The sequence below is a fragment of the Indicator indicator genome, unplaced genomic scaffold, assembly GCF_027791375.1.
Source record: "Indicator indicator isolate 239-I01 unplaced genomic scaffold, UM_Iind_1.1 iindUn_scaffold_145, whole genome shotgun sequence".
Classification (NCBI taxonomy): Eukaryota; Metazoa; Chordata; class Aves; order Piciformes; family Indicatoridae; genus Indicator; species Indicator indicator.
Genome location: NW_026539242.1, coordinates 45553 through 71038, shown reverse-complemented (window position 1 = coordinate 71038; position 25486 = coordinate 45553). Strand labels below are relative to the sequence as shown.

The window sequence follows — 25486 nt, the reverse complement described above, 5'->3', positions numbered from 1 at the left end:
GGTAATTCCAAGCACAAATAGAGGCTGGGGCATGAAGGGATGGAGAGCAGCCCTGTGAAGGTGTCACTTGACAAGAAGCTCAGTGTGAGCTGGTGATGTCTGAGAGCAAAACCATTTCCTGGACTGTATCCCAGGCAACATGGGCAGCAGGTGGAGGGAGGGGATTCTGCCTTTCTGCTCAGCTCTTGACATTTTACAAGTGCCTGTTGTGACAAGACAAGGGGTGATGGTTTGAAACTGAAAGAGGGAGGTTTAGACTGCAGAGGAAGGACCAGATGAGCTTTTTATGTCCCTTCCAACCTAAACCAGCCTGTGGCTCTAAGAGGTTGCAGCAAGCAGTTTAGAAATGCTGTGTTCTAAATGGTGTTTTGGAAAGGTGGCAGATTGGCATGGAAGTAGACAGGCAAAGGTGAAGATGAAGAAAGGCACTGAATGAGGAAGACCACCTCTCTATCCAATCTTGAAGATACTGGACATGTGAAAAACAGTTTCAACCATGTGAAAGTGCTGAGTTTTAAGCTCAGACTGTTCATGGTGCCAGGCTGTCTTGTGCATTGTTTTAACCCAGACTTGAAGTACAAACTGCTCCAGGATTCCTTTTCTTGAAGCAGAAGCTTCATTGCTGATTGGAAGAGACTTCAAGAGTGTTACCTGTGGGTACTTTATTAAAAACAACATGATTGTGGATGAATGTGAAACCTGGCTCCTGCTCCTGAAGAGTCCATTTGCCTCTCGAGCTATATAGTGACTGTTGAGTGGTGGCCAAAACATCTCATTTGCATCATCTGAGGTTCTTCCTTGTTCCTTCAGCTTGGCTCTCCCATAACTGCAGTGAAACATTGGCTGAGGTTTGGTTTGGAGTGAAAACCACTTCTGGCATCCCCCATCACATTGCATTTCTCTCTGTAGGCCTTTCTTCTTGAGTATCTAAGTTGCTTAATTAATGAGATCTGATGAGATCAGAGCTGAGGTAGCCTCGAGATGACTGCAGCATCCCAAAATGCAGAGTTCTGGTTTGAGTGTGTGGCAGCTGAGCAAGCAAATGGATTCTCTACTTCTTCTGTAACAGAAAAGAATCCTGAACACCTCTCCTACAGAACTATTTATAGCCATTCAAAGGTGGCTGTTTGTTCAGAAGTCACCAATTATGACTTTACACATGGCTGTCTATGGTTCTTCAGGCAGGTACCAGCTCTCCAACAGGTTATTTAGTATTTGAGCATTATGGCTTTGGGGTGAACGATGATTATCATGGACTTGAAGCTTCTTGTTGTTGGAGCAGCACCAGAAACATGCAGGGTTGGCCCTTCTACCTTGTGGTAGGGAGGGTTTCATGGTGTTGGCAGGGATGGCTGTCCACAGTGCTGTGTTCTGAGAAAAGAATCAAGAGAGGGCTTTTTGAGCTAAGAAAGGAATTTAAAGAATGACTTGATGCTGAAGTGGCTTGCTGATCTAGAAAGTGTCTCAAAAATGGGTGCAGTTATGTCCTGCAGCCTTTCTTCCATGAAGAATACCCAGTTTTAGTCTTGGGTAGATAGAATTTCTCCTTAATGTTCTTATTTCAAATCTATTTCCAAACCCCTCAACGTATTGAGACATTTTCTGAGTACATGGAAGGGCAGCTTCATTTTCAAGTGGAAAAGGACTTGTGCTGGAATAATAAAGTGGGATTTCTCTGTCCTCAAACACTTGTCACTCTGGAGCACTGTAGATTTGTGCTCTTGTCAGTATGATGGATCACCCTGACTTTTACAATTTTTGTTTGCTGGCTTAAGTAGATTTAATGTGAAGGTGATGTTCTCTTGAGTAGCCAGGCAATCCTTGAGATCAATCCAGACTGGGTGATGAAGGGCTGGGGTGCAGTACCCAGTGGAGAAGGACTTGGGAGTGCTGGGGATGCAAAGCCTGGACATGGGCTGTCACTGTGTGCTCAGCCCAGAGTCAGCCTGTCCCTGGGCTGATCCCCAGCAGCGTGGGCAGCAGGTGGAGGGAGGGGATTCTCCCCCTCTGCTCTGCTGAGACCCCACCTGCAGTGCTGGCTCCATCTCTGGAGTCCTCAGCACAGACAGGGACCTACTGGAGAGCGGTCAGAGGAGGCCACAGCAATGCTGTGAGGCCAGGCTTGAGAGATTTGGGGTTGTTGAGCCTGGAGAAGAGAAGGCTCCAGGGAGAGACCACCTGGTGGCCTTTCAGTACTTAAAGGGGCCTGTAAGAAAGCTGGGGTCAGACTGTTGTGTGTTGTTTTTTTTTTCCTACCAACTTCTACAGCTCAAGTGTCATCAGTATTGTTATGGAGAAGTATTTTAGATGAGGAAGTTGGGAATAATTGTAGGACAAGAGGCCTGAAGTTGTGCCAGGGAAGGCTGAGGTTGGACATGAGGAACAATTTCTTCCCAAGGTGGTTGTCAAGCTCTGGAAGAGGCTGCCCATGGCAGTGGTGAAATTCCCACTCCTGGATAGGTTTCAAAGCTGTGTAGATGTTCTGCTGAGAGCCGTGGTTTAGTGGTGACCTGGCAGTGCTGGGTTAATGGTTAACTTGATCTCAAAGGTCTTTCCCAACCTAAATGATTCTCTGATTCCAAGATTCTAAATGGAGCCTCCTGTAACTGAGGAGTGCAAGAGGGCATTGGCATAAGGAAGGCTGTGAGAAGAAGGTTGTGTTTGTTAGGGAGGACAATGTCCCCTTGTTGAGTGCCAGGCTCATTGGATGGGAGCTAAAGCTGCTTGGAAGCAACATCTGGTGGACGCTGCGTGCCTGTTCGTTGTGTGGGACCACGGCGTGGGACACTGGAAGCACAATTTCATTTCATTTCCACAAGGAATTTGTTGTAGCCCTTGAGCAACAATCTTTTCTTGTCTGACTTTACACATCAGTGGTGGCTTTAAGATTGGTCAGTAATGACAAGAGAGGGGGAAAATGGTGTACACTGGTGAGCTGCTTGTTCCTTACCGTTGTGTGTGCTGTGTGTCCCTCTGCTGGCACAGATCGTCATGGCCTTAAGCTCCACTGTCTTCTACATGAGCATAAATCGTTTGGGTCACAGTCTCATAGCACATCTTGGCCTTGACAGGCTGATGGTGCTGCATGCACCACCTTCTGCACTGCCAAAGCTCTGCCCTGGTCACAGGAGCATTTCCACCTCATCTGAGTGAACTATCATGAGCTTTGCTTTTAGCCAGTGTGGTCAGCAGTTCTGTGGCTGAGCAGGAGTTCCTCATGCTGCCAACTTCACATTGGTTCAGCTGTTGTTTTCTGAACTGGCATGTGCTCAGAAGTGAGGTGGCTTTTCACAGTGCTGTTGTTTGATAGAGCTCTGTTGTGTGGAGCTGAGCCTGCCACTGCACTATTCAGCCATTGTTACTGGTGTTTATGAAAACAGCCAAAAGTTGGGTTTTAAGGATACTTAGTTGTCACTGACATGATACCTTACAGCTTTAGGCCACGCCATGTCTCTTCTCAGTAGCAAACTGTCTGCAGAAGTTCTTTCCTTAGGTAGGTCACACGTGGTGTTCCCCAGGGCTCAGCTCTGGGGCCTGTTCTCTTTATTCTCTTTATCAGTGATTTGGATGAGGAGTCAAGGGCACATTCAATTTGCAAGTGACACCAAGCTGGGTGGAGTGTTGATCTGCTGGAGGGTTGGAAGCACTACAGAGGGATCTGACCAGGCTGGATTGATGGACTGAGATCAGTGGGATGAGGTTCAACAAGGTTCTGCACTTGGTCACAACCACCCCATGAACACTCCAGGCTTGGGGCAGAGGGGCTGGAAAGCATCTGATGGAAAATGACCTGAGGTTGTTGGATGATAGCAGCTGGATATGAGCCAGTATGTGCTCAGGGGGCCAAGAACACCACCAGCATCCTGGGCTGGATCAGCAGTAGCATGGCCAACTGGACCAGGACAAGGACTGAAGGATTGTGCCCCTGTAGTGGGCACTGGTGAGGCTGTATCTCCAACACTGGGTTCAGTGCAGGAAGGATACTGAGGTGCTGGAGTGTGTCCAGAGAAGGGCAGAGAAGCTGGTGAAGAGTCTAGAGCACAAGACTTGTGAGGAGCAGCTGAAGGACCTGGAGTTGTTCAGCCTGGAGAAAAGGAGGCTGAGAAGAGACCTTCTGTCTCTCTGCAGCTCCTTGAAAGGATGTTGGAGCCAGGTGGGGTTGGTCTCTTCTCCCAAGAAACAAGTGATAAGAGGAAGTGGTCTCAGGTTGTGCCAGGGGAGGTTTGTAGATGTGGTGCTTAGGGACATAGTTTAGTGATGACCTTTAGTGCTGGGTTAAAGGTTGGGCTTGATCTTGGTCCTCTTTTCCAATCTTAATGATTCTGTGAGTCTGGGTTAGTGTCATCAGCTGTTTCCTATGGAAAACTTAGGTGTTGGGTTTTTTTTAAAATAAATTGTGTGGAAGATTTGATTCCCATTGACCTTTAGCTGTAAAGTGATCAGATGTGAATGTTCTGGAGCTGAAGGCATGTGGAGTCCTGCCTCTGTTCAAACATTTGACTTTAATATGCCATGCTGTGTCAGGGCTTCTCTTCAAGTCAGCTTAATTCGCTCTCTTGGTGATCATCGCTCTGACAACCTGGAAAGCTGCTGATGGTTGCCTTTAATGCAGCCAGCTGTTGGATCAACCTTTTGTGTTCAAAGCGTGGTGACATCAGCCCAGTGTATTGCTGGAAGGAACAGGCTTGTTTGATATGATACATTTGGTTCATCTTCTTAATTCCTTTGTCTGTGTTAAGAGCTTCTGCTAATCACGAATCATTTTAATGTTTTACTTAAGGGGGAATAATCTGAAGGGAGAAATTTGGCCTTGGCAGGTGAAATTTGATGGAAGGTGAAATATGACAATACCTAACTGGCAATTGTCGTCCAGTGCTGATGTTTTCCAAGCTAATCCAACTTCTCTCGGATGTCTTCTCTCCCCTCAGGACTGGATCTTGCATCAGAACACTCCGTCTCACATCGAAAGCTGCCGCCACTTACGCCAAGAGTAAGGAGCCCCTTTGAAAAGTTGCCTCAGTGTTAAAAGTGGTTGCTGTGCGTGGCTGTGATCTGTGACAGTTGACAGGTTTCCAGAATCCCAGCATGGTGTGGGTTGGAAGGGATCTCTGGGGATCATCCAGTCGAACTCCCCTGCTAGATAAAGCAGGGTCACCCACAGCAGTTGCTCAGGATCACATCCAGGTGGGTTTGGAATCTCTCCAGAGAAGGAGACTCCACAGCCTCTCTGGGCAGCCTGCCCCAGGGCTTCAGCACCCATCACAGGAAAGAAGAGATTCATTATACTCCCTATGGAACCTCCTGGGTTCCAGTTTGTGCCTATTGTGCTGTCACTGGGCATCACTGGAAAGAGTCTGGGCCCATCCTCTTGCCCCCCACCCTTTAGCTCTTGCTGAGCATCGGTCAGATCCTCTGTGCGGCTGCTCTTCTTCTGGCTCAGCAGCCCCAGGGCTCTCAGCCTTTCTTCCTCAGAAATGCCCCATGCCCCTCATCTTCACTGCTCTCTGCTGGACTCTTTCTGGTACTTCCTTGTATCTCTGAACGGGGGAGCACAGACCTGGACCCAGTACTCTAGATGTGGCATCACTGTGACAATAGAAGGGGATGTGAACCTCTTTTGACTTTCTGGGCATGGTGTCCTTCACACAGCATGAGGGTGGTCACTGTCTGAATGCTTTCAAAAGTGGCTTTAGCCCAGTGGGTAAGAGCTGGGCTGACCCTTAGTGGTCCTGGAGTACAGAATGGAGAAACTTTTGCTCAAATGCTGCTGTTTCAGTCACAGTTGTGTTTTTGTCATTTCACAGGTACCCTGACTGGAACCCTGAGGCTCATTCCTCAAGGAGGTAACTGCCTTTTGGTTACAGATTGTTTTTTGTTAATAGGTACATGGGTAATGAATGCAATTAATTCTCCTCCTCTGCTTACTGGCAGGCTGTATTAGCGCTTCATGTGTTCATCAGAAATTTGTGTGTGGAGCTTTTGTGGGTTTTATCCTGAGGTGGTTTTGTAAAACAAGTTACCCAGCAGCTAAAACTCTCACAAGGAGGAGAGTGAACTCTGGATCTCGAGACTGATGCTGTCAGCAGCCTCCTCCTGACCCTGTCTTCTCACTGGCCTTCAGTTTGGAAGGTACTGGCTGTGATACAGCAGTGAGACTGACTAGCAGTAGATCTCTGGTTAAACTGCAGGAGTGATTCTGAGCTTTTTAGACTGGATCTTTGTTCCAGTTCAACCACTCTGGGTTGCAAGTCAAAACCGGTTTGACAGTGGGCGTGCTGGGGTTAGCTTTTGCATCACAGGCCATGGATCCCTTGGGAAGCTGGGTGATTCCAAGCTGGACAAACACTGGAATTCATGAACTCATGTCTCTTCTTTGCTATTAAGTTTTTAAAAACACACCCTGTGGACCGATCCAAACTGGATTGCAGTGAGATCTGGTTCAATATTTGTGTGTGTTTTAACTTGCATACAAATTAGAGTGATAGGGCTTGAAATTTTGCTTGATTTTTCCTGTGGCTTTGCATTAATTAGTCTGACATTCTGCCTAGGGTGTGAACTGCTCACAGAATCCCTGGTTCCCAGCATGGTGGGGGTTGGAAGTGACCTCTGGAGATCACGTAGTCCAACCCTCCTGCTAAAGCAGGGTCACCCAGAGCAGATGGCCCAGGGTCATGCCCAGGTGGGTTTGGAATCTCTCCAGAGAAGGAGACTCCACAAGCTCTCTGGGCAGCCTGGTCCTACTATCTTTAGGTGGAACCTCTTGCATTCTAGTTTGTGCCTGGTGCACCTTGTGCTGTCACTGGGCACCACTGGGAAGGGTCTGGCCCCACTGGCTTGACCCGCACCATTGAGATATTGTTCAGCATTGATAGGTTGTTTCTCTCATGGATCTCTTCATTATTTTTCCCATATTCCCCATCCATTTGACATCTCTGGGTAGCATCAATATGTAATAGAAGTATCTTTACATGGTCCTCTTCAATCTCTTTCATTCCCACTCATTCTTTCAGATTTAACATCTGAAAATTTCTAGCTTCCAAACTAAATTTGGCAGAGGCAAGGAAACTATCTTAATTCATGGCTTTCATGGATCCTTTCCTATTTTTCTCCCCATAGCGCTGCAGCTTATAACTTCAGAGCTTTTTTTGCAGCTTTCTCTTGTTCCACGTGGGTTATTTCCTCCTTCTTGCTTCTTTCCAGTTGTCTCTCCCTTATCCTAAACTCCCATACCCACCGTTACCAGCGTGTAAATTGTTCATAACAGAGACTCTAAACCTTCTCAGTTTGGTTCTTTTGTTCTTTCAACCCTTCTTTTCCACCTCCTCAAACCCCTTTTTGTTTGCCTTTGCTCCGCTAGAAATGCTGTGGAGAAAAAAGAAAACCAGACCCCCAGGCGCCGCTCCAGCTCGGCCAGTCCCAGCCCCAGGCGCTCCAGAGCCCCGAGCTCCAGCTACTACCACCGCCGGTCACGCTCCAGGTCGCGGAGCCCAGGCCGCTTCCGGCCCAGGCGCCGGAGCCGCAGCCCTTGGTACGTGCGGCGCCGCAGCCCCAGGTACAGGTCGAGGTCTCCGCACCGCTCCCGCCACCCGCCCAGGGCCAGCCCGCGGCCTCGCAGATCCTCCAGCCATGACCGCTCGTCCAGGAGGTCGAGCCACTCCCGAGGTACGGCCTGCGCGCTGCCCCGCGGCGGCTGCCTGCCCTCCGGGGAGGGCTGAGCTGCGTCCACACCATCGCCAGCCGCGTGGGGGGTTGGAAGGCAGCTCTGAATGTCACCTAGTCCAGCCTCCCCGCAGGCACCAGCCGCCTTCAGCTAGATGAGGTTGCTCAGAGCCCTGCCCGACCTGAGCTGTTTCCAGCTGTGGGTTGTCTGCTGCTTCTCTGGGCAGCCCGAGTCTGTGTCTCAGCACCCATACAAGTAAAGAACTTCTTCCCTGGATTTAGGCAGTCTCCCCTCTTAGTTTAAAGCCATTGCCCCTTGTCCTGCTGAAAAGACTGTCCTCATCTTTCTGAGAAGTACTTGTGGTGGGTTGGAAATTCCCCCCAAAATAAAATTGCCTGACCAGCTCAGTTAGAAAGCAGATGAAGCTGCTGTATTTACAAGCAAAACTACAATCTAGAAATGAAATGCAATGAATATGTACAAAATATACAGTATTTACAGCTATTTACAATTTACAGACAGCACAAGACCCACCCCCACCCCCCACCCCCCCCAGACAAATCAGGGGACTACTAATAGTTTCCTTGCTCCCTTCCTCCTATACCCACAGGACAAGAGAAAGAGTAGAGACTTGTTTGTTAATACTCAGCCACAACAAAGCAATGCAGCCAAGGTTAGCAAAGCCAGCAGAAGCCAGAGCTAGTATCTGCTAGAGCAAGGAAGCAAAAAGAGACAAAGTTGGTATACACAACTATCTTATGTTGGTAATCTGACTAAGAGATTATTTAGAGCTTATCATTATTTTCCTTTTTTACATCCAGTGGTGATTTATTTACATTCTACTACTTTCTGTTCAAGATCTGTGGAAAATTTTCAAGGTGCAGCCTAAAACTACCATTACTGAGCTCTAGTGGGAAGGAAATCTAGGTGAAAAGCTGTGAAAGAACAGGGAGTTCCAGAGAGATCTTAAGGGTGAAATGCAAACCATTTTAGAGCAGAAAAATGAGGAAAAGAAGCAATTAGGGATCAGAATAAAAATTTCCTACAGAAAGAAAGCATACAGGAAATTAAACTTGGATCATTAAAGAATAAATTAAAACATCAGCCTGTAGGACAAGGAGCCAGACAGAGCAGGATACAGAGTATAGCAGAAGGCATCAAGGCAGCGACTGCTGTTAAGTCACTGTGGGAGAGGAGGATTCACGTCTCGAAAATTTACTTTTTGGTATTCCCTGATGCAGAAGCACAGAATCCTAGAACTGGTTAGGTTAGAAAAGGCTTGGAACTCAAGAGAGTCCTACCATTAACCCAGCACTGCCAGGTCACCACTAAACCATGTCCCTCAGCACCACATCTCCATGGCTTTGAAACCCCTCCAGGGATGGGGACTCCCACCACTGTCCTGGGCAGCCTGGGCCAGGCCTTGATAATCCTTCTGGGGAGAAAATTTGTTCCTCATGTCCAACCTAACCTTCCGCTGGTGCAACGTGAGGCTATATCCTCTGACTCCTTGGGAGAAGAGACCAACCCCCAGCTGGCTCCAATAGCCTTTCTCAGGGAGTTGTAGAGAGCCAGAAGGTCTCCCCTCAGCCTTCTTTTCCCCTTCCATTCATAGAAAGGCAGAGTTGGAGGCAGTAGTGAAGAGTTTGGGGCCTGGTTTTGTAGCAGAGTTCAATAAACATAAATCTCTTCAAGCAGTGGGATCTTCAGGATCGGGATCTTCTCATGGACACTTAAGGAAGTCATCTGGAAGTGTGAAGAAGCCAGTGAAAACAAGTGGTTCTGCCAAGGCTTCCAAGAAAGATGAACCTTCTTTGCCCGAGTCAAGTTCTTCATCTCCTAAAACTGATGATGTGCCTGAAGAGAAAGAAACAAAAGATGGTGAGGAAGACTCAGCTGCTTCAACCAGTGGATCTAATGCCCCTTCTTACAATAGGGTGAGTTTCTTCATGGTTTTTCCTCTGTGCTTTTAAGAATCTCATTTCACAACAAAGGTTTTCTAACAGATGGGAAGCAAAAAACCTCTCTGGTGCTTTCTAACAGCAGAAAGAAATAACCATTAAATGTGGGTCCTTGTTCTACTGGGTACTTGTTTGTTTCATACAAGGAGTGGGGAGCTGTCTTTGGAGGAGCTTACTGTGCATATAAAAGTAAAACATACAAGTAGAAAGCGTTCATTTTGCCCTGTCAGCCAAAAAAACTGAAGCACAGAAGTTGGATACTGTAATAAGAAGGCTTCTTAGCCAGTAATTTTTTTGTTTTACTGTAGACCCTTCTTTTTTTTTTTCCTTTTTTTTTGCTTCCCTTTGCTGGTCCAGATTTGAAAATTTTTTACTTTGTTTTGCTTTTCAATTTGCAGCTGTTGAGGAAGGAGCTGCTGAGCTGTGGGACAGTCCTTCAGATATCTGATTTACCAGATGATGGCTTCTCAGACCAAGATATTAGAAAGATTGTTCAGCCTTTTGGCAAAGTTAGTGATATCATTGTGCTGCGCTCCAGAAATGAGGTATGCTTGCCCTCAGGGTGTTTTGGTGTCAGCATAGAAAAAAAAAAAAGCAGAGGCAAGTGAAGTGCTTTGGTCCTCAGCTCAGACTTCCTAAAGCAGGGTCATCCACAGCAGGTTGTGCAGGATCACAATGTCCACATGGGTTTGGAATCTCTGCAGAGAAGGAGACTCCACAACCTCTCTGGGCAGCCTGCTCCAGGGCTCCAGCACCCTCAAAAGGAAGAGGTTTTTCCATTGTGCTCCATATGGAATCTCCTGGGTTCCAGTTTGTCCTGTCACTGGACACCACTGAGGAGTTTGGCCCCATTCTCCTGCCCCCTACCCTTAGCTCAGCATTGAGAATATCCTCTTTCACGCTGCTCTTCTGCAGGCTTAAGAGTCCCAGAGCTCTTTCCTCCTCACAGGTATGCTCCAGGCCCCTCAGCAGCTTTGGAGCCTTCACTGGACTCTGTCCAGTTGTTCCCTGTCTCTCTTGAACTGGGGAGCCCAGAACTGGACCAGTACTCCAGATGTGTCCTTGCTATGGCTGGGGAGAAGGGGAGGAAAACTTGCCTTGACCTGCTGGCCACACTCTTAATGCACCCCAGGAGACCACTGGTGGTCTTGGCCACGAGAGCATGTTGCTGGCTCATGGTGAACTTGTTGCACACCAGCACTCCCAGGTTCTTCTCTGCAGAGCTGCTTTGCAGCAGCTCCACCCCTCACCTGTTCTGGTACAGGAGGTTGTTCCTCCCATGTCAAGGACCCTGCACTTGCCCTTGGTGAACTTCATGAGGTTCCCCTCTGCCCAGGTCTCACTGAACAGCAGCCCAGCTTGGTGTGGTGTCAGTCACTCCTCCCAGTTGTGTACCACCAGCAGCAACCTTTGTGTGTTCCAGGCCTTCCTGGAGATGAACTACAAGGAAGCTGTGATAGCAGCTGTGAAATACGGCGAGATGACGCCGGTGCTGGTCAACGGCAGGAGGGTGAAAATCAGCGTGGCTGAGAAGCCAAAAGCACCTCCTGGCAACAAGGTGAGCAGCTGGGAGACTTTGGGTCTCTGCTCCAAAACCTGCTCTACTCCAGAACAAATAGATGTAGTAGTTACCATGTAATTTAGATTTCTGTTTCATAAAGAGCAGCTCAAAATGTGTATGAATCTGCACATCCTAATTGCAGTGCTCCATTTTTCAGAGCTAGTGCCTAGTATCAGGTTAAACATGGGAATATTAATATATTAATACATACAATACAGATATTAATACACTTAATACAGAGGTACACACATTTGTATATAATTGTGCAGTAAAAGTTCATCTTTCTGCCCATTTCAGGCCAAAACAAGCATCAAAAAAAAGACTCAGCCTGTTAAAAAGGTTTTGCCAAGCACCAAGTAAGTGCTGCCACCCCATCCCTCTCTGATAGCCACTGCAAACCAAATGGGTTCAGATCTGTTTGGTTTCTTGGTTTTTACTGAGTTTGAGTCTTTTTAGCTGCTTTGGATATTAATCAATTGTTGCCTTTGAAGGTGATTTTTGTTTTTTCCTTCCTTTTTTCCCCAATGTACTCATCATAGAAAAGATCAGACCACCACCACGAAGAGACCTAAATCTAGCACAGGTAGAGTTCTGGTTGTCTTTTAACAGTTATTCTCTTCTCTCTCCACTCCACTACTGCTTTTTTATCATAGATTGGTTTGGGTTAGAAGGGACCTCCAAAGGTCATCTAGTCCAACCCACTCTGCGGTCAGCAGGGGCATCCTCAACTGGATCAGGTTGCTCAGAGCCCTGTCCAGCCTCACTTTTGTGCCAGTGCTTCTCTTAATAGTGGCTGAGAACAAGTTCAGGGAGCTGTGAGGTGAAGTCCTGCTTTATGCCTTCAAATAGCTGCCTTTTCATGCTACCCAGTCACTCTTCCTTTGAATAAACCCACCAAGGCCAGCCCTCAAGTAGCAATGAAACCCCACCTTCTCCTGTGCTTAATCTCTGTCATTTTTAAGTGTTTGCCTCATCTCTTGAAGTGTTATCACCAGAATCCTAAACAAATTCCCAAGAGCTGTTCCACTTCCCTAGTTTATTGGAATTAAGTTATTGGTTAGGGTTTGTATGGTGGTGTGGTTTTATTTTTGTTTTATTTTGGTTTTGTTTTGTTTTGTTTTGTTTGTTGTTGTATCAGTTGAATTTCTGCAGATTTAAACTATCTCTGTCTTTTTATACCCTTTGTGAGTAACCTAGGGAATAAGCATTCCTACTGACACTCATTTTGGGATGTTTCATGTAGGTAAAAAAGAAAAGACTAAGAAACCAACAAGTAGTAAAACCAAGGAAACTTCAAACCCTGGAGGTAAGACTGAGGAGAACTTTGAGTTAACGATGAGCAAGTGCTTTTCCATCCCTCTGTTCCCTGTCTCCAGAGCAGGTCATTAACCACAGGCATGGACTTGCCTTGCCAGGCTTTTCCTGTTCAGTGTTTTCTGCCTGCTTTTAACAAGGTCTAGGACTTTGATAGGAGACCTCTGAGTCTTTGGCAGAAAAATACAGAGCGTAGCTCATTCAATCAGTTAGTTCCATCTAGTGAAATGGAAAAACACCTTTTTTTTTTCCTGCTCTTACCAACAAAACCTATAGATGAAGACCCTGAGATCTCCACAAAAGCTGAAGTGGAAGGTGAGAAAATGACACAGTCAGAACCACAGCACATTCCAGACAAGGATGGAGTTACAGAGCCTGTGCAGACAGGGGAGGTGACCAACCCTGCACCTGTGCTAGGTAATCCTGATGTGATGATGCCATTTGTAAGTCATTTCCCAGTTGCTGTGTGAAGTCTAAAATTGTCTTCTGGAATTGATTCATTTTTTAGAGAAACCTCAGGTGCCTCAGGTGGCAGCATCAGACTTGGATGAGTTTAAGGAAGCTTTAGTTGATCAAGGTAAATTGCTGCCTAACACTATTGTCTCATTTCTCTGCTGCTGGGAACAAGATGAGAATGCTTTTGAGTTAGGCTGTTGAAATAATAGAATATCAGAAAAGAAAAATGATTGGAATAAATTCACTGACTGAAACATTCCAAACCCACCTGGACATTGTGATCCTAGGCAACCTGCTTTGGGTTATCTTGCTTTAGCAGGGGGTTTGCACTGGGTGATCCCCAGAGGTCCCTTCTAGCCCTACCATGCTGGGATTTGGGGATTGTGTGGTTATTCAATGGATAAGCTCTCCAAGCCTGGAGAAAAGAGGGCTCTGGGAAGACCTCATGGCAGCCTTCCAGTACCTGAATAGGGCTATATGAAAGCTGGAAAGGGGATTTTTCCAAGGGCTTGTAGTGATAGGATGAGAGGGGATGGATTGAAGCTTGAGGAAGGCTGATTTAGACGGGAGGTTAACAAGAAATTCTTTGGAGTGGGGGTGGTGAGACGCTGGAACAGGATGCCCAGGGAAGTGTGGATGCCTCCTCCCTGGGAGTGTTTGAGGCTGGGCTGAGTGAGCCCTTGAGCAACCTGGGCTAGTGGAAGGTGTCCCTGCCCATGGCAGAGGGGTTGGAACTGGGTGATCTTTAAGGTCCCTTCCAACCCAACCCATTCCATGAATCTCTGAAGGTGTGTGTGCTTGCTGATCCAGAGATGGGAATGAAGTTTTTATCCCTACATAAAACTGTTCCTTTTGGAAGCATTTCCATAACTCCAGCTGTCTCGTTTGAGGCTGCAAGCTAAACGAAGGAACATTTCATTGTTCACAATGGCAGTGGTGACAAAAAGTGACAAGAAGGTTCTTAGAGCTCTACAGGCTTCAGAGGTCTCTGCTGAACTACTAAATACTTCCCACTCCTTCCTAGAAGCTACGGTAACAACTACAGAGAGTGAAGAGGCCACAGAACCAGCGAGCAAGGTCAGTGTAAAGGTGCCTGACCCTGGAGAGCTCAGAGTCTGCACTTGGTGCTTTTTGGTTTGCTATCTGAAAACTTCCAGCTGAAATCCCCTGCCTCTTAATCTCCTGTGAGAAACAATGAATAGTTTCTTTTCTCCTTCCTTAGTGTGATTTGATAGATGTCTGTCCATCTCATTCTCTGGTTTTTCACACTTTTCTGAGAGTTTGGTTACTCCAAAAGATCTTTCACGCTCTGACCATCTCTGTTGCCCTCCAGTGAGTTCCTCTCTTTGGATGTTGTGGGTGGCATAATCATGGGGGGGTTTGGGTTAAGATTTTGATGAATTAACATGAGATTTGCTTAGGTGTAGATAAGTCCACAATTAGGCAGTAATTTGTGGTATTGGTTGATAGCTGATTGATGATGAGCCAGTGTATGCCCAGGTGGCCAGGAGGACCAACAGCATGTTGGCCTGGATCAGCAAGAGTGTGGCCAGCAGGAGCAGGGCAGGGATTGTACTGGGCACTGGTGAGGCTGCACCTCCAACACTGGGTGCAGTTTTGGGCCTCTCACTCCCAGAGGGATATCATGGTGCTGGAGCATGCCAAAAGCTGGTCAGAGATCTAGAGCACAAGTCTTAAGGAGCAGCTGAGGGAACTGGGATTGTTCAGCCTGGAGAAAAGGAGGCTGAGGTTGGAGCCAGGTGGGGGTTGGTCTCTTCTGCCAAGGGACAAGTGACAGGACAAAAGGAAACAGCTTCAGGTTGTCCCAGGGGAGGTTTAGGTTGGACATGAGGAACAATTTCTTGCCCTTGAGGGTTGTCAATGCATGGAGCAGGCTGCCCAGGGCAGCATTGGAGCTCCCCCTCCCTGGAGAGGAGTTTCAAAGCTGTGTAGATGTGGTGCAGGACATGGTTTAGTGGTGACCTGGCAGTGCTGGGTTAAAGCTTGGATTCTGTGATCTTAAAGGTCTCTTCCCACCCAAATAATGCTATTCCTCTGTAATGAAGGTGATTACATGATGGATTTTCAACTTTTCTCTAATGATGTTTAATGTGCTTTGCTGCTGAGTCCTAAACATCTTTTAATGATCTTTGGGTTTGGGGTCACTGCAACTGCTCTAACAGGATGTTAAGCAAGTGCTTTATTCAGTGGTGGCTTTCTCTAGCACAGTAAATGCTCCTTTCTGTAGTAACAGCATTTTTGATGTGGAAATGAGGAACATCAGTGATAACTGACTCTTGCTTGCTCACAGGAACTTGAGGATATCTGTGTGGTTCTTGTTTCAAACCTCCCTGAGAAAGGATACTCTGTGGAGGAAGTTTCCAACCTCGCAAAGCCCTTTGGAGGACTGAGGGATGTGCTGATTTTATCATCTCATAAAAAGGTATTTGATTGCTATTTAGTAGCATTTCTACCTAGTGAAAAGCAGCAAATGTGAGAATAGTGCTGCATGAGTGGAGCATCTCTTTGGGAGGAAAGGCTGAGACACTTAGGGCTGTTCAGCCTGGAGAAGAGCAGCCTGAGAGGGGATCTGATCAACAGCTAAAGTGTTGGGGGCAAGAATCTGGGGCCAGGCTCTCTTCAGTGGTTCCTAGTGACAGGGCAGTGGGCACAAACTGGAACCCAGGAAGGTCCACGTGAACATGAGGAGAAACTTCTTTGCTGTGAGGGTGCTGTAGCCCTGGAGCAGGCTGCCCAGAGAGACTGTGGAGTCTCCTCTGGAGAGCTTCCAAACCCACCTGGGCATTGTGCTCCTGGGCAAGCTGCTGTGAGTGCCCTGCTTTAGCAGGGGGTAGGACTAGGTGATCTTCAGAGATCCTTTCCAACCCACACTGTGCTGGGATTCAGGAGAGCATTGCTGTGAGATGCTTTTGCTAAATGTCAGTTTTAACTTGGGGCTGTTTTCTTTCTTCTCCAAGGCTTATCTTGAAATAAACAGAAAATCTGCTGACTCCATGGTCAAATTTTACAGCTGCTTCCCAAGGTCCCTGGGTGGAAACCAGCTCTGCATCAACATGGTGCCTCAGTGCACCACTGTCAAGGATGAAGTAAGTGATACAACACGTGGAAATTCTGGGATATGTGGTAACATTTCAGTGCAGAGCAGGATCTTCTCTTCCAGCTGACTTTTATACACCAGCAGTGTTATGAATTCTGATGGTTTGTCATCCTGATGACTTAATTCTGTTAATTGTCTTTTTGGCTCTTGATGTTCTGATCTGATTTTATTTACAAAGTAGAAACTAAGCAGTGGCTGTGAGTCAGTGACTGCTAATGAAGCTGGAGTTCTACAGTTCAACTCTTTAAAATCTCTTTGTTTTTCTTTTCAAGGAAGCAATATTTACTGCTCTCATTAAAGATTCTGACCCTAAGGTAAGTTGCTTGCAGTCATTCCTCCAGTAGCTATCAAAATACATTAAATGGGATCACAGCACCCTTCATCCTGAAATACCAGGTGATGGAGTTGTTCTCTAAGCTTGCTCCTGAATTTAATGTTTGTCTGTGGTGTGCTCAGGGGTTAATGAGCAAGGGAGTAGGATTCAATGTTGCTATCTTTGTTTAGCTCCATAATGCATGAAATGCAAGGAATGAAACATTTAATAGGAGTCCTTGGAGACCTTTCCCTTCTGTTATGAGTTTTTCCTGTTCTAACAACAAGCTGCTGACCTCTGTGACTGGGAGAGCACACAGTGTGTGCCTCAGCAGCTGGAATTCAGCAACTCATCTCTTCTTTGCTGCCTTTTTGGGGTTTTTTTTGGTTTTTTTTTTTTTAGACAGCACACCCTCTGGCCTGATTGTGATGTGAATCCGCAGATGTGATGCTGGGATTGTGTGGATGCTTTTGTTCAGTAGGGTCTGAGTGACAGAAAAGCTTTCTGTGGGGCTTTAGTAAGTCGCTGCAGAAGTGTGTTAGAAAGTTAAACCCAAGTTCTGTCCCCAATGTCCTTCAGGTGAACACTGCAGCTTTCCACAATCGATTTGTGCATCTCGGGAACCTGCCAGATGATGGCTACAGAGAACTGGAGGCAGTTTGTGTGGGACTTCGGTTTGGAAAAGTGGACAATTATGTTGTCCTGAAGAACAAAAACAAGGCAAGTGAGCTTTTCCTCTCCCAGCACCCAGAATGTTCTGCTAATGGCAGAGCAGAGTTTCTCACCCCTTCTGAACGTTTGTTGGGGGCAGTGAGGAAGTCAGAAGCCAACCAACCAATCCATGCTTTTGGCTTTTTCTGGTGTGAACAGCACAGTGAAGCTTCCCAAGTGGCTGGGGAAGTTATTAAGCTTAGGGGGGAGGGAAATGAGGTCCCATTTTATAGGAACCTTGGGGAGAAAAAAAATGACTTTGGGAAGTGAAAATGTCAGAATTGCTGCAACTGCTTTGTGTTTGGGACACTTGAAAGTGTTGTGACTCGAGTTTCAGTTTTTATAAACCCAGTTATTTTATTTTTTTTAATGTGTTTTTGCTCTTGACACTGCTGGAAAGCAGCTCTGTGGGGAAGGACCTGAGAGTGCTGGTGGGCAAGAAGTTCACCGTGAGCCAGCAATGTGCCCTCATGGCCAAGAAGGCCAGTGGGATCCTGGGGTGCATTAAGAGCATGACCAGCAGGTTGAGGCAGGTTCTCTCCTCCCCTACTCTGCCTTAGGGAGGCCACACCTGCAGTTCTGGGTCCAGTTCTGAACTCCTCAGTTCAAGAGAGACGGGGAAATACTGGAGAGATTCCAGCAGAGGCTATGCTGGAGGGGCCTGGTGCCTGTGGGGAGGAAAGGCTGAAGCCTGAGGCTCTTGAGCCTGGAGAAGAGCAGCCTGAGGGGATCAATGCTGATCAATATCTAAACAGTTACCTGAACAGTTACTTGAATCTTGGACTTTTCTCCTTCCAGGCAATTCTGCAGCTGGACAGTGCCAAGTCAGCCAGGTCCATGTACAGTTTCCTGCAGCAGTACCCTTACAATATGGGTGACCACACGCTGACCTGTACCTTGTCACCCAGTGCAGAGACTGCTGAGGTGAGGTTTCATCCTTCTGTTTCAATATGCAATCACTTGTTGGACAAGAACCACCTTTCTGGGAAGAGCAGCTCATGGTGACAATGTATTTTGCTGCTCTTGTGGATGAGAGGGAAATGGTGCAGCACCCTGGGACCAGACTGACTTGGTGGCTGGTCACAAGTGATGTTCCCAGGGCTCAGTACTGGGGCCAGTTCTGTTTAAAATCTTCATCAATGATCTGGATGAGGGCACTGAGGCATCCTTGGTCAGTTTGCAGATGACAGCAAGTTGGGTGGAGTGCAGATCTGCTGGAGGGCTGAGAGGGATTTGGCCAGGCTGAGGTGATGGGATGAGGTCAGTGGGATGAGCTTCAGCAAGGCCAAGTGCTGGGTCGGGTGCTTGGGTCACAACAAGCCCAGGAATGCTCCAGGCTTGGGGCAGAGTCACTGGAAATCTGCCTGGCAGAAAAGGACCTGGGGGTGTTGCTTGACAACAGCTGATAATGGGTCACTGTGTGCCCAGGTGGCCACAAAGGCCAACAGCATCCTGGCCTGGATCAACAGTTGTGTGGCCAGCAGGATCAGGGCAGGAATTTTCCCCCTCTACTCAACACTGGTGAGGCCACACCTTGAATCCTGGGCTCAGTTTTGGGTCCCTGACTCCAAGAAGGATATTGAGGTGCTGGAGTGTGTCCAGAGAAGGGCAATGAAGCAGGTCTAGAGGAAGGTCTAGAGCACAAATCTTGTGAGCAGCAGCCCTTGGGCTTTCTGCAGATTCTTACTGTCTCTGGAATGTGATTTGTCTGTGGAAAAGCTGTACTCCTGTTGTGTGTCACACAGCTGAGCTCCTTCACCCTGAGCTCTGCAGCCCTTAGCATCCTCTCCGGCACAGGACACTGAGATGCTGCCTGGGAGCTGTATTGAACATCCCTCCCCTGATATACGTCACAGAGTAAAGCTAGTTCTGCTCAAAGCCAGGAGGAGAGGAAGCAAGCAGTGGTGTGCTGCATGTTCTGGACTTCACCTGCAGTAAAATCTCTTCCACTGCTGTTTGCTTTGATTTGCTATGAAATACATATTCCATGGAGAGCAGCTGCAGAACTTTTTAGTATGGGTGACCCATCTGAAGGTGAGTTTCTGGTGTTGGTGATGAGCCAAGTGATGGATCCTGACCCATGCTTTTTGCCTTTCAGGCTGAAGTTGTGAAAAAAGAAGTGAAGAAAGAGGAGGCAAGCCAAGGAAGGTATGAGAGTCTTGTAGTGAAGGCCTTTTTCTGTCTGTCTGTTCCTGGAATGCTTGGCTGAGGGTAAGCAGGTTGCTGCACCACCTCTACCTCAGCCCAATCAGCAGACCCACCCTGAGATCCACCATTGCCTGCTGTCCCCTCTCTTGGGCTGTTGTGTGTTCTGTGTGTGCAGGACATCCTCCAGTGTCCTGCTGCAGAGTTGCCATGTCTGTCATTTCTTGGATGTTTGGGGCTGGAGTCCTCTTTTCTGTGTAGTTTGAGTCCTTGTTGTTGGTTTGTTGGGATTTTTTCTTACCAGTTTGGCCAGGATTTTACCATGGGGCCTGGCAAGTTTGTTTGGATTATTCATGTTGGTAAGAGACTTCTTCTTTTCTGTTGGATCTAACCAAGGAGTGATCTCTTCCCATCGTCCTGCAGCCCTTTCCTCTGTCAGAGCACCTCCTTTCTGTTTCCAGCTGCTAAAAAATAAACTGAAATTTGCTTGTTTCACTTCATTAACTTCATGCTGTGATCCAGAGCCCTGAACTGATTGAAAACAAAACTATTACTGGCAGAACCTGGAAATGGTGGGGGGAGGGTGGTGGTTTGTTCTATTTCAAACTGCTTTACATTTCTGATTGTGGAGTAATTATTTGTTGGGTTTAGAGCTTTGATTATGTGTTGTTGTTTTGGGTTTTTTTTTTATACATGGATAGATCATGATAAGAATTCTTGTTAACAGATATGACTTAAAGCCCCTTCTGTGACTCCAATCCATGTTTCTGGATTAATTTTATTAAAAGAAACCAATCAAACTCTGTTATAATGATCCTAAGCTGCAATTTCCAGTACCACAGACTGTTACTGTAGCACCAAACCCTCTTTCTTTCAGAATTCAAGGGAAACACTCCTAGGTTCATGAAACCTCTCCTCAGACCCCAGTCACTTTTGGGAGAGTTCAGTTCCTAAGCTGTCTCAGGCTCACACAAGAGCAGACACACAGGTGACCTTTTGGACTCCAGCCTCTGGTGGGCTTTAGTCAGTGGTGGTGAGGACTCAAACCCAGCAGCTCTCAGATGCATCCCAGCTTCTGCCCAGCATCCTGCTGTGGCAGTTGAACAGAGAAAGCTGTTGGGGCAGATGGGCATTTTTCCCTGCAAATAACACCACAGGCATTGCCCTTCTCTGAGACAGCTGTCTCCTGCTTGACTGAGGCAACTCTCTTCTGCTCCAAGCTTTTGTGACCTGATTGATCTGTTTTTCTAGTTCTCTTCCAGGATCTTCAGTATGATTATCTAGCTGAAGACCTTCTCACATGTTTCTGAGGAGGGAAAGAAGGAGCAAAATCTGAGGAGCAGAAGGGGTTCCCAAGAGCTTTTTTTTTTTTTCCCCAACATCTAACTGGTCTGTCCCCAGCTGTCTGATCATCCCCTTTTTTAAGCACTGAAAGGCCCCCAGAAGGTCTTCCTGGAGCCTTCTTTTCTCCAGGCTGAGCAACCCCCTAACTCTTTCAGCCTGGCCTCACAGCAGGGGGCTTCCAGTCCTCACATCATTTCTGTGTCCCTCCTCTGGACCCACCCCAACAGGTTGGTGTCCATGTGCGAGGGCTTGAGCAGGATGCTGCACTCTGGGTAGGATCTCAGCAGAGCAGAGGAGCAGAGTCCCCTCCCTCCACCTGCTGGCCAAGTTCTCCAGTTTTAAATCAATGCTGTGAAAGATTTGGAAGCTGGATTCAGGTCCCTGCTTCTCTTCCCTCTCACATTTTGTAGCAGCAGAGGGCAGTGTCCTCAGGTCTGGAGGAAACCTTTGAGATGTGTGGTTCTGTGGTGCCTCTGTAGCACAGGTGTTAGCTGAAGAGGCCAGTTTCCACCTCTATCTCAGGAACCCTCTCATCTGACCACTTCAAGACTTAACATCTCCATCAGCAGGGAGTTCCATTAGGTCAAGACTTCCATTTTGTCCCTGACATCATGCTGGCCTTAGTACCAAAAGGGCAGCTTCCTCTGCTCCTCTTTGTTCCCACCACCAAGGGGGGTGGTACACATGGTCACCCTTTCTTCATACACTCAGGTGAGGAGAAACCCAGCAGAGGCAGCTCCATCCTGCAGAGCCACCACTGCTTTTGGTGTTTCTTCTGACACAGAGAGCTTGTCAGTGTTGGCATTTTGCCCCCTTGGATGCCTTGAGGGAGCAGGGGCCCCATCTCTTAATTTCAGTGTGTCCTAAGATCATCACCAGGGGATTCTTTCTTTTAGGGGAGAATAAACCCTTGCTGTCACTGAAGCTCTTTGAAAAGCACTTGGCTCTGCATTGTCACCTTGGGCTTTATTCTGCTGGCAGTTGGCAGTTACACAGTGAGAACAGAGCCTGCTGAGTTGTGTTCCTTGCTATTATGTGAGGTCAAAACCCAAGCATCCCTTCTCCCAAACCTGACCCCAAACCCTCCCAAACTTCAGGCTCCCAGCTACTAAAGAGTGACTGCAGAATCTGCTGTCTTCAAACATATAAACCTCTGGTAACTCCTTCATACAGGGAGACTGAAGTGTTGCTGTGGATGTGCTTTCACAGCCTGCCTTGCATCAGGGCATCTCAGTCTGGGGAGCTGAGGTCACAGGGCACATCTCTAGTGGGTGCTACCTTGAGGTGGCAACTCTGTAGTGAAGTTTGAGGTGTAAGAGTGGTGCTGAGGTGGATTGTACAGAAGCACAAAGCTGTTTGCCTCCATTTTTGTAACCCTTTTAACACTGCCAGGCTAAGATTTCCAAATGCTTAGCACTAATGCACCAGGACCCCCTTACCCCCACCCGCTGGTGTCGAGAGCTTTCTGCTAACTGTAGAATTCTCAACATGGTTTGATTTCTTCTGTGTTTTTTTCAAATGCATTTAGCTCTGGCTTGAAAAAATATCCAGAGGGATCAGGAGTGGTGCAAACAGCAGCTGCTAATCCTCCAGTAGAGGCCAGTGTGGCAAAGAAAGGACCTGTTCCCATCTCTCATGTCAAAGACGAGCTGTCAGCAGCGCAGACAGAGCCCTCCAAGTCCCATCTGGAAGGAGCAGTGAGGGAGTCTGCTGCCAGAACAGCAGAAACATCTCTGGAGAAGGTGGATGCTGGAGTTGAAGCTGTGGTGGCATCTCTCAGATCTGCTGATAGTGAATCATCTGAAGTGAAGTCAGAAGAGATGCTGCTGCCACCTTCCAGTGTGGAGAGAGGAGAGGCAGTTCGAGCTAAGGCTGAACCGGAGCCGTGTGAGTCTGCTCTTGGATTTGCATCAGAGAAGGAGGTTCAAGAGGAAGATGGAGGGTTGGCTGCTTCTACCTCTGAGCTGCCAGAAGAACTGTCCAGAGTGGGCAAGGCTGAAGGTGTGCTGCCAGATTGTGCTGTGAAACTGGGAGTGGGGGAATCAAGAGGGACTGTCCCTGAAGTGCTGCCCCCTCGTCCTGGTGCAGCTTCAGTGCACATGCTGTCGTCTGGTGTCACACAACCAACCAACAAGTTGGATGCTTCTACCATGAATCCTCGTTCTGATGCTGTGAAAACTGGACAGGAAATGGCTCTGATGCCAACAATGGAGAGCAAACCTGGGGTGGCTGTGGGAAAGAAACTGGGTGGAACTGGAAAGGTGAAACCAGAAGATTTTGTGTTTGCAGTTGGAAGAGCTGCAGAGGAGAACCCTGAAAACCTTTTGGACAGGACTGGGGCAGAGACAGAGAAGCAACTTGAAAAGCTCGTGGCCAAGTTTGGGGCTGCTGGTGAAAATGCTGCAAATGCTGCTGGTGAGGACAATGAGGGAAGTTTAAACAAAGCCTTTCAAAGTGAAGGAACAGGACCAACAAAAAGTAATGAAGCCTCCAAAGCAGTTATGTTTAATTCCTCTTTCTCTGTCAAAGAATCTTCTGCTGTTGATAAAACCATTTTAAAGGCAGTGGTGTCTCTTGTGGATATCTCAAAGTCATGGATTCCAGTGCAGAGAAATGAGCCCTTCCTGTGTAGAGGAGGGGAGCAGAACTCTCCCCCAAAAGCTGAGAGCCAAGGCCAAGCAGTGGTGGAGAAGAAAACGACATCGAAAGAAGAGGATCCCCTACGACCTGGCAGCAGCACATTGAGCCTGGGAGATGGCAGCAGCAAATGGAAAGCCAGCAGAAGCTCTGTGGTTGATGGAAGGGGAGGCAATGGGAGGAATTCATCTCAGCAAGAGAAGGACTCCCAAGTGGAATCTAGGGCTAGTTCAAAACAGTCTCACGAGGGGGAGAGTAGAGCACCCAGCATGAAGAGAGACAGCAGCAGCAATAAGGTGAGGAGGGCAGGAAGGTCTGTTCAGTGTGCCTGAGCAGGAGCTAGCTCCAGGCTTCTCTCAGATGTTGAGTGTGGGACAAGATTTTGTTCCCCTTCCCTTTGTCATAAATCACCCAGCTGGTTTGGGCTTTTATGTTCTTGGATTTGTTCTGAGTGGGAATTGCAAAGCTTTCTGTCCTTTTCCTGACCTGATGCTTGCTTTGTCAAGTCCTGCACAGACACTGACTCTGAAAAGAGGCTGCTCAGCAAGGTGTCACCTGGGACTTGTTGCTAGAGACTCTGTGCCTGGACTCTCCTGCTGATGGCTTAGTTCTGTCCTTGCCAAGCCTGTGATCAGAAGCAGCAAAATGGACAACTTAAAGCTCATTAAGGGAAAAGAAAAGAATAGCTGAATTTGTTTGTGACTTTTAAGCTCGTGGACAGGTTAGTTGGCTTAATTGATTTCATGTGAACTTGTGTCTGATTTTGCAGGCTTCTGCTGGTGACAACACGAAGGCTTCAAAAAGTGGCATTAGCAGCAGTGCAAAACAAAAGGAGGTAAGGATCTAACCCCAGGTGAGCTTCAAGGCAGATTGTCTTCAGAATATTTGTGTGTGTTCCAAGAACCTTCAGGGGAGGGTTTGTGTCACCAGGTGGTCATTAAACTCTTCAGAGTATCTGTGTGTGTTCTAAAAAGCTTCAGGGGAAGGTTTGTGTCACCAGATGAATGTCAAACTTTTTTGCATTCCCATTTCCCCACTCTCCAGGAGGAAGAGCTGTTTCCTTTTAACCTGGATGAGTTTGTCACCGTGGATGAGGTGGTGGAAGAGACGGAGTCTCCCGTGAGAACGCGCCGGAATCCCCCGAGGGGGAAGAGAAAAGCTGGGGCTAAAACGAACTTCTCTGCTGAGCCCAGCTCCAAGAGGAGGAAAAGGAAGAGCTCTGTGGCCCATGCTGCAGCAAACAAGCTCCCCTTTGTCACCTTGGATGAAATTGGGGAGGAAGAGGACATGGCTGCACAGCTGATGGAGGTGGCTCATCTGGAAGCGCTGGGGGACTCGCAGGGCCTGCTGGTGGTGGATGAAGTGCTGGAAGAGGAAGAGCTGCAGTCAGAAGCAGGGAAGGACCCACAACTGCTTCTTCCTTGGGATGAGATACCAGGCCAGCAGGACCTCAGCTCACAGAAGGACCTGCCCAGGTCAGCCTTTGAGGAGCAGGATTTGAAGGCTGAGCCCTTGGTGACTGTAGATGAGATCGGTGAAGTAGAGGAGCTGCCTCTGAACGAGCCTGCAGGCTTGAGCATCGAGGATGTGCTGAAGCAGAAGGAGGACGAGGAGGAGAAAGTGGCTGCTGAGGATGGTGCCTCCTCCCAGGTGCCTGATGATCCTAGTGCTTTGGTGACAGTGGATGAAATCCAAGAGGACAATGAAGACAACCCTATAGTGACTTTGGATGAAGAGAACGAAGATGAAGATGATTTTCTGGATGATTTCAACCGGCTGAAAGAGGAGCTGAACTTTGTCACGGTAGATGAAGTTGGAGAGGAGGATGAGGAAGAAGAAAATACTTCCCCAGGGAAAAATCTGAATGAGGATGGAGACAAAGATACTGCTGCTGTTGCAGGACCAGGGGAAGAGGTGGTTGCTCCTATTGCAGGACCAGAAGAAGAGGTGGCTGCTCCTGTTGCAGAACCAGAAGAGGATGAGGTTGCTGCTCTTGCAGGACGAGAAGAAACGGAAATCTTAGGAGCTGTGAGTCCAGAAGAAGAAACTGTGGTGGTCTCAAAGTCAGAAGGTAAGGAACCTCTCATAGTTTGAGGGAAGAGAGAAAATAAGATTCTTGTAACCTGTGCTTGAGATCCTTGCAGCAACCAGAGGAAGCAGCAGGCTGGAGGGGGGATGTTCATGGAATGATAGAATGGTCTGGGTTGGAAGGGACCTCCCAAAGTCATCTAGATCTAGTCCAACCCCCTCTGCAGTAAGCAGGGAT

At 47.7% G+C, this 25486-nt stretch overlaps 1 protein-coding gene across 1 annotated transcript; it reads left to right on the top strand.

Moving 5' to 3' along the window:
• The first annotated feature begins 39 nt into the window (after positions 1 to 39).
• On the top strand, positions 40 to 25314 carry LOC128980381 (zinc finger protein 638-like). The gene is made up of 22 exons (XM_054398851.1): positions 40 to 84; positions 4929 to 4990; positions 5805 to 5843; positions 7358 to 7662; positions 9359 to 9597; positions 10020 to 10166; positions 11045 to 11179; positions 11480 to 11538; positions 11722 to 11765; positions 12426 to 12488; positions 12773 to 12913; positions 13005 to 13073; positions 13977 to 14029; positions 15264 to 15395; positions 15931 to 16059; positions 16343 to 16384; positions 16963 to 17103; positions 17893 to 18018; positions 19193 to 19242; positions 22112 to 23516; positions 23990 to 24055; positions 24265 to 25314. Exons 1-22 carry the CDS (start codon positions 40 to 42, stop codon positions 25312 to 25314), a joined length of 4542 nt encoding a protein of 1513 aa, XP_054254826.1.
• Positions 25315 to 25486: the final 172 nt, after the last annotated feature.

Coding starts and splice junctions, on each gene's coding strand:
- LOC128980381 (XM_054398851.1), top strand. CDS start 40: ATGGAGAGCAGCCCTGTGAAGGTGTCACTTGACAAGAAGCTCAGT. Junction 12,914..13,004: donor CAACCCTGCACCTGTGCTAG/GTAATCCTGATG, acceptor TTCATTTTTTAG/AGAAACCTCAGGTGCCTCAG. Junction 14,030..15,263: donor CCACAGAACCAGCGAGCAAG/GTCAGTGTAAAG, acceptor GCTTGCTCACAG/GAACTTGAGGATATCTGTGT.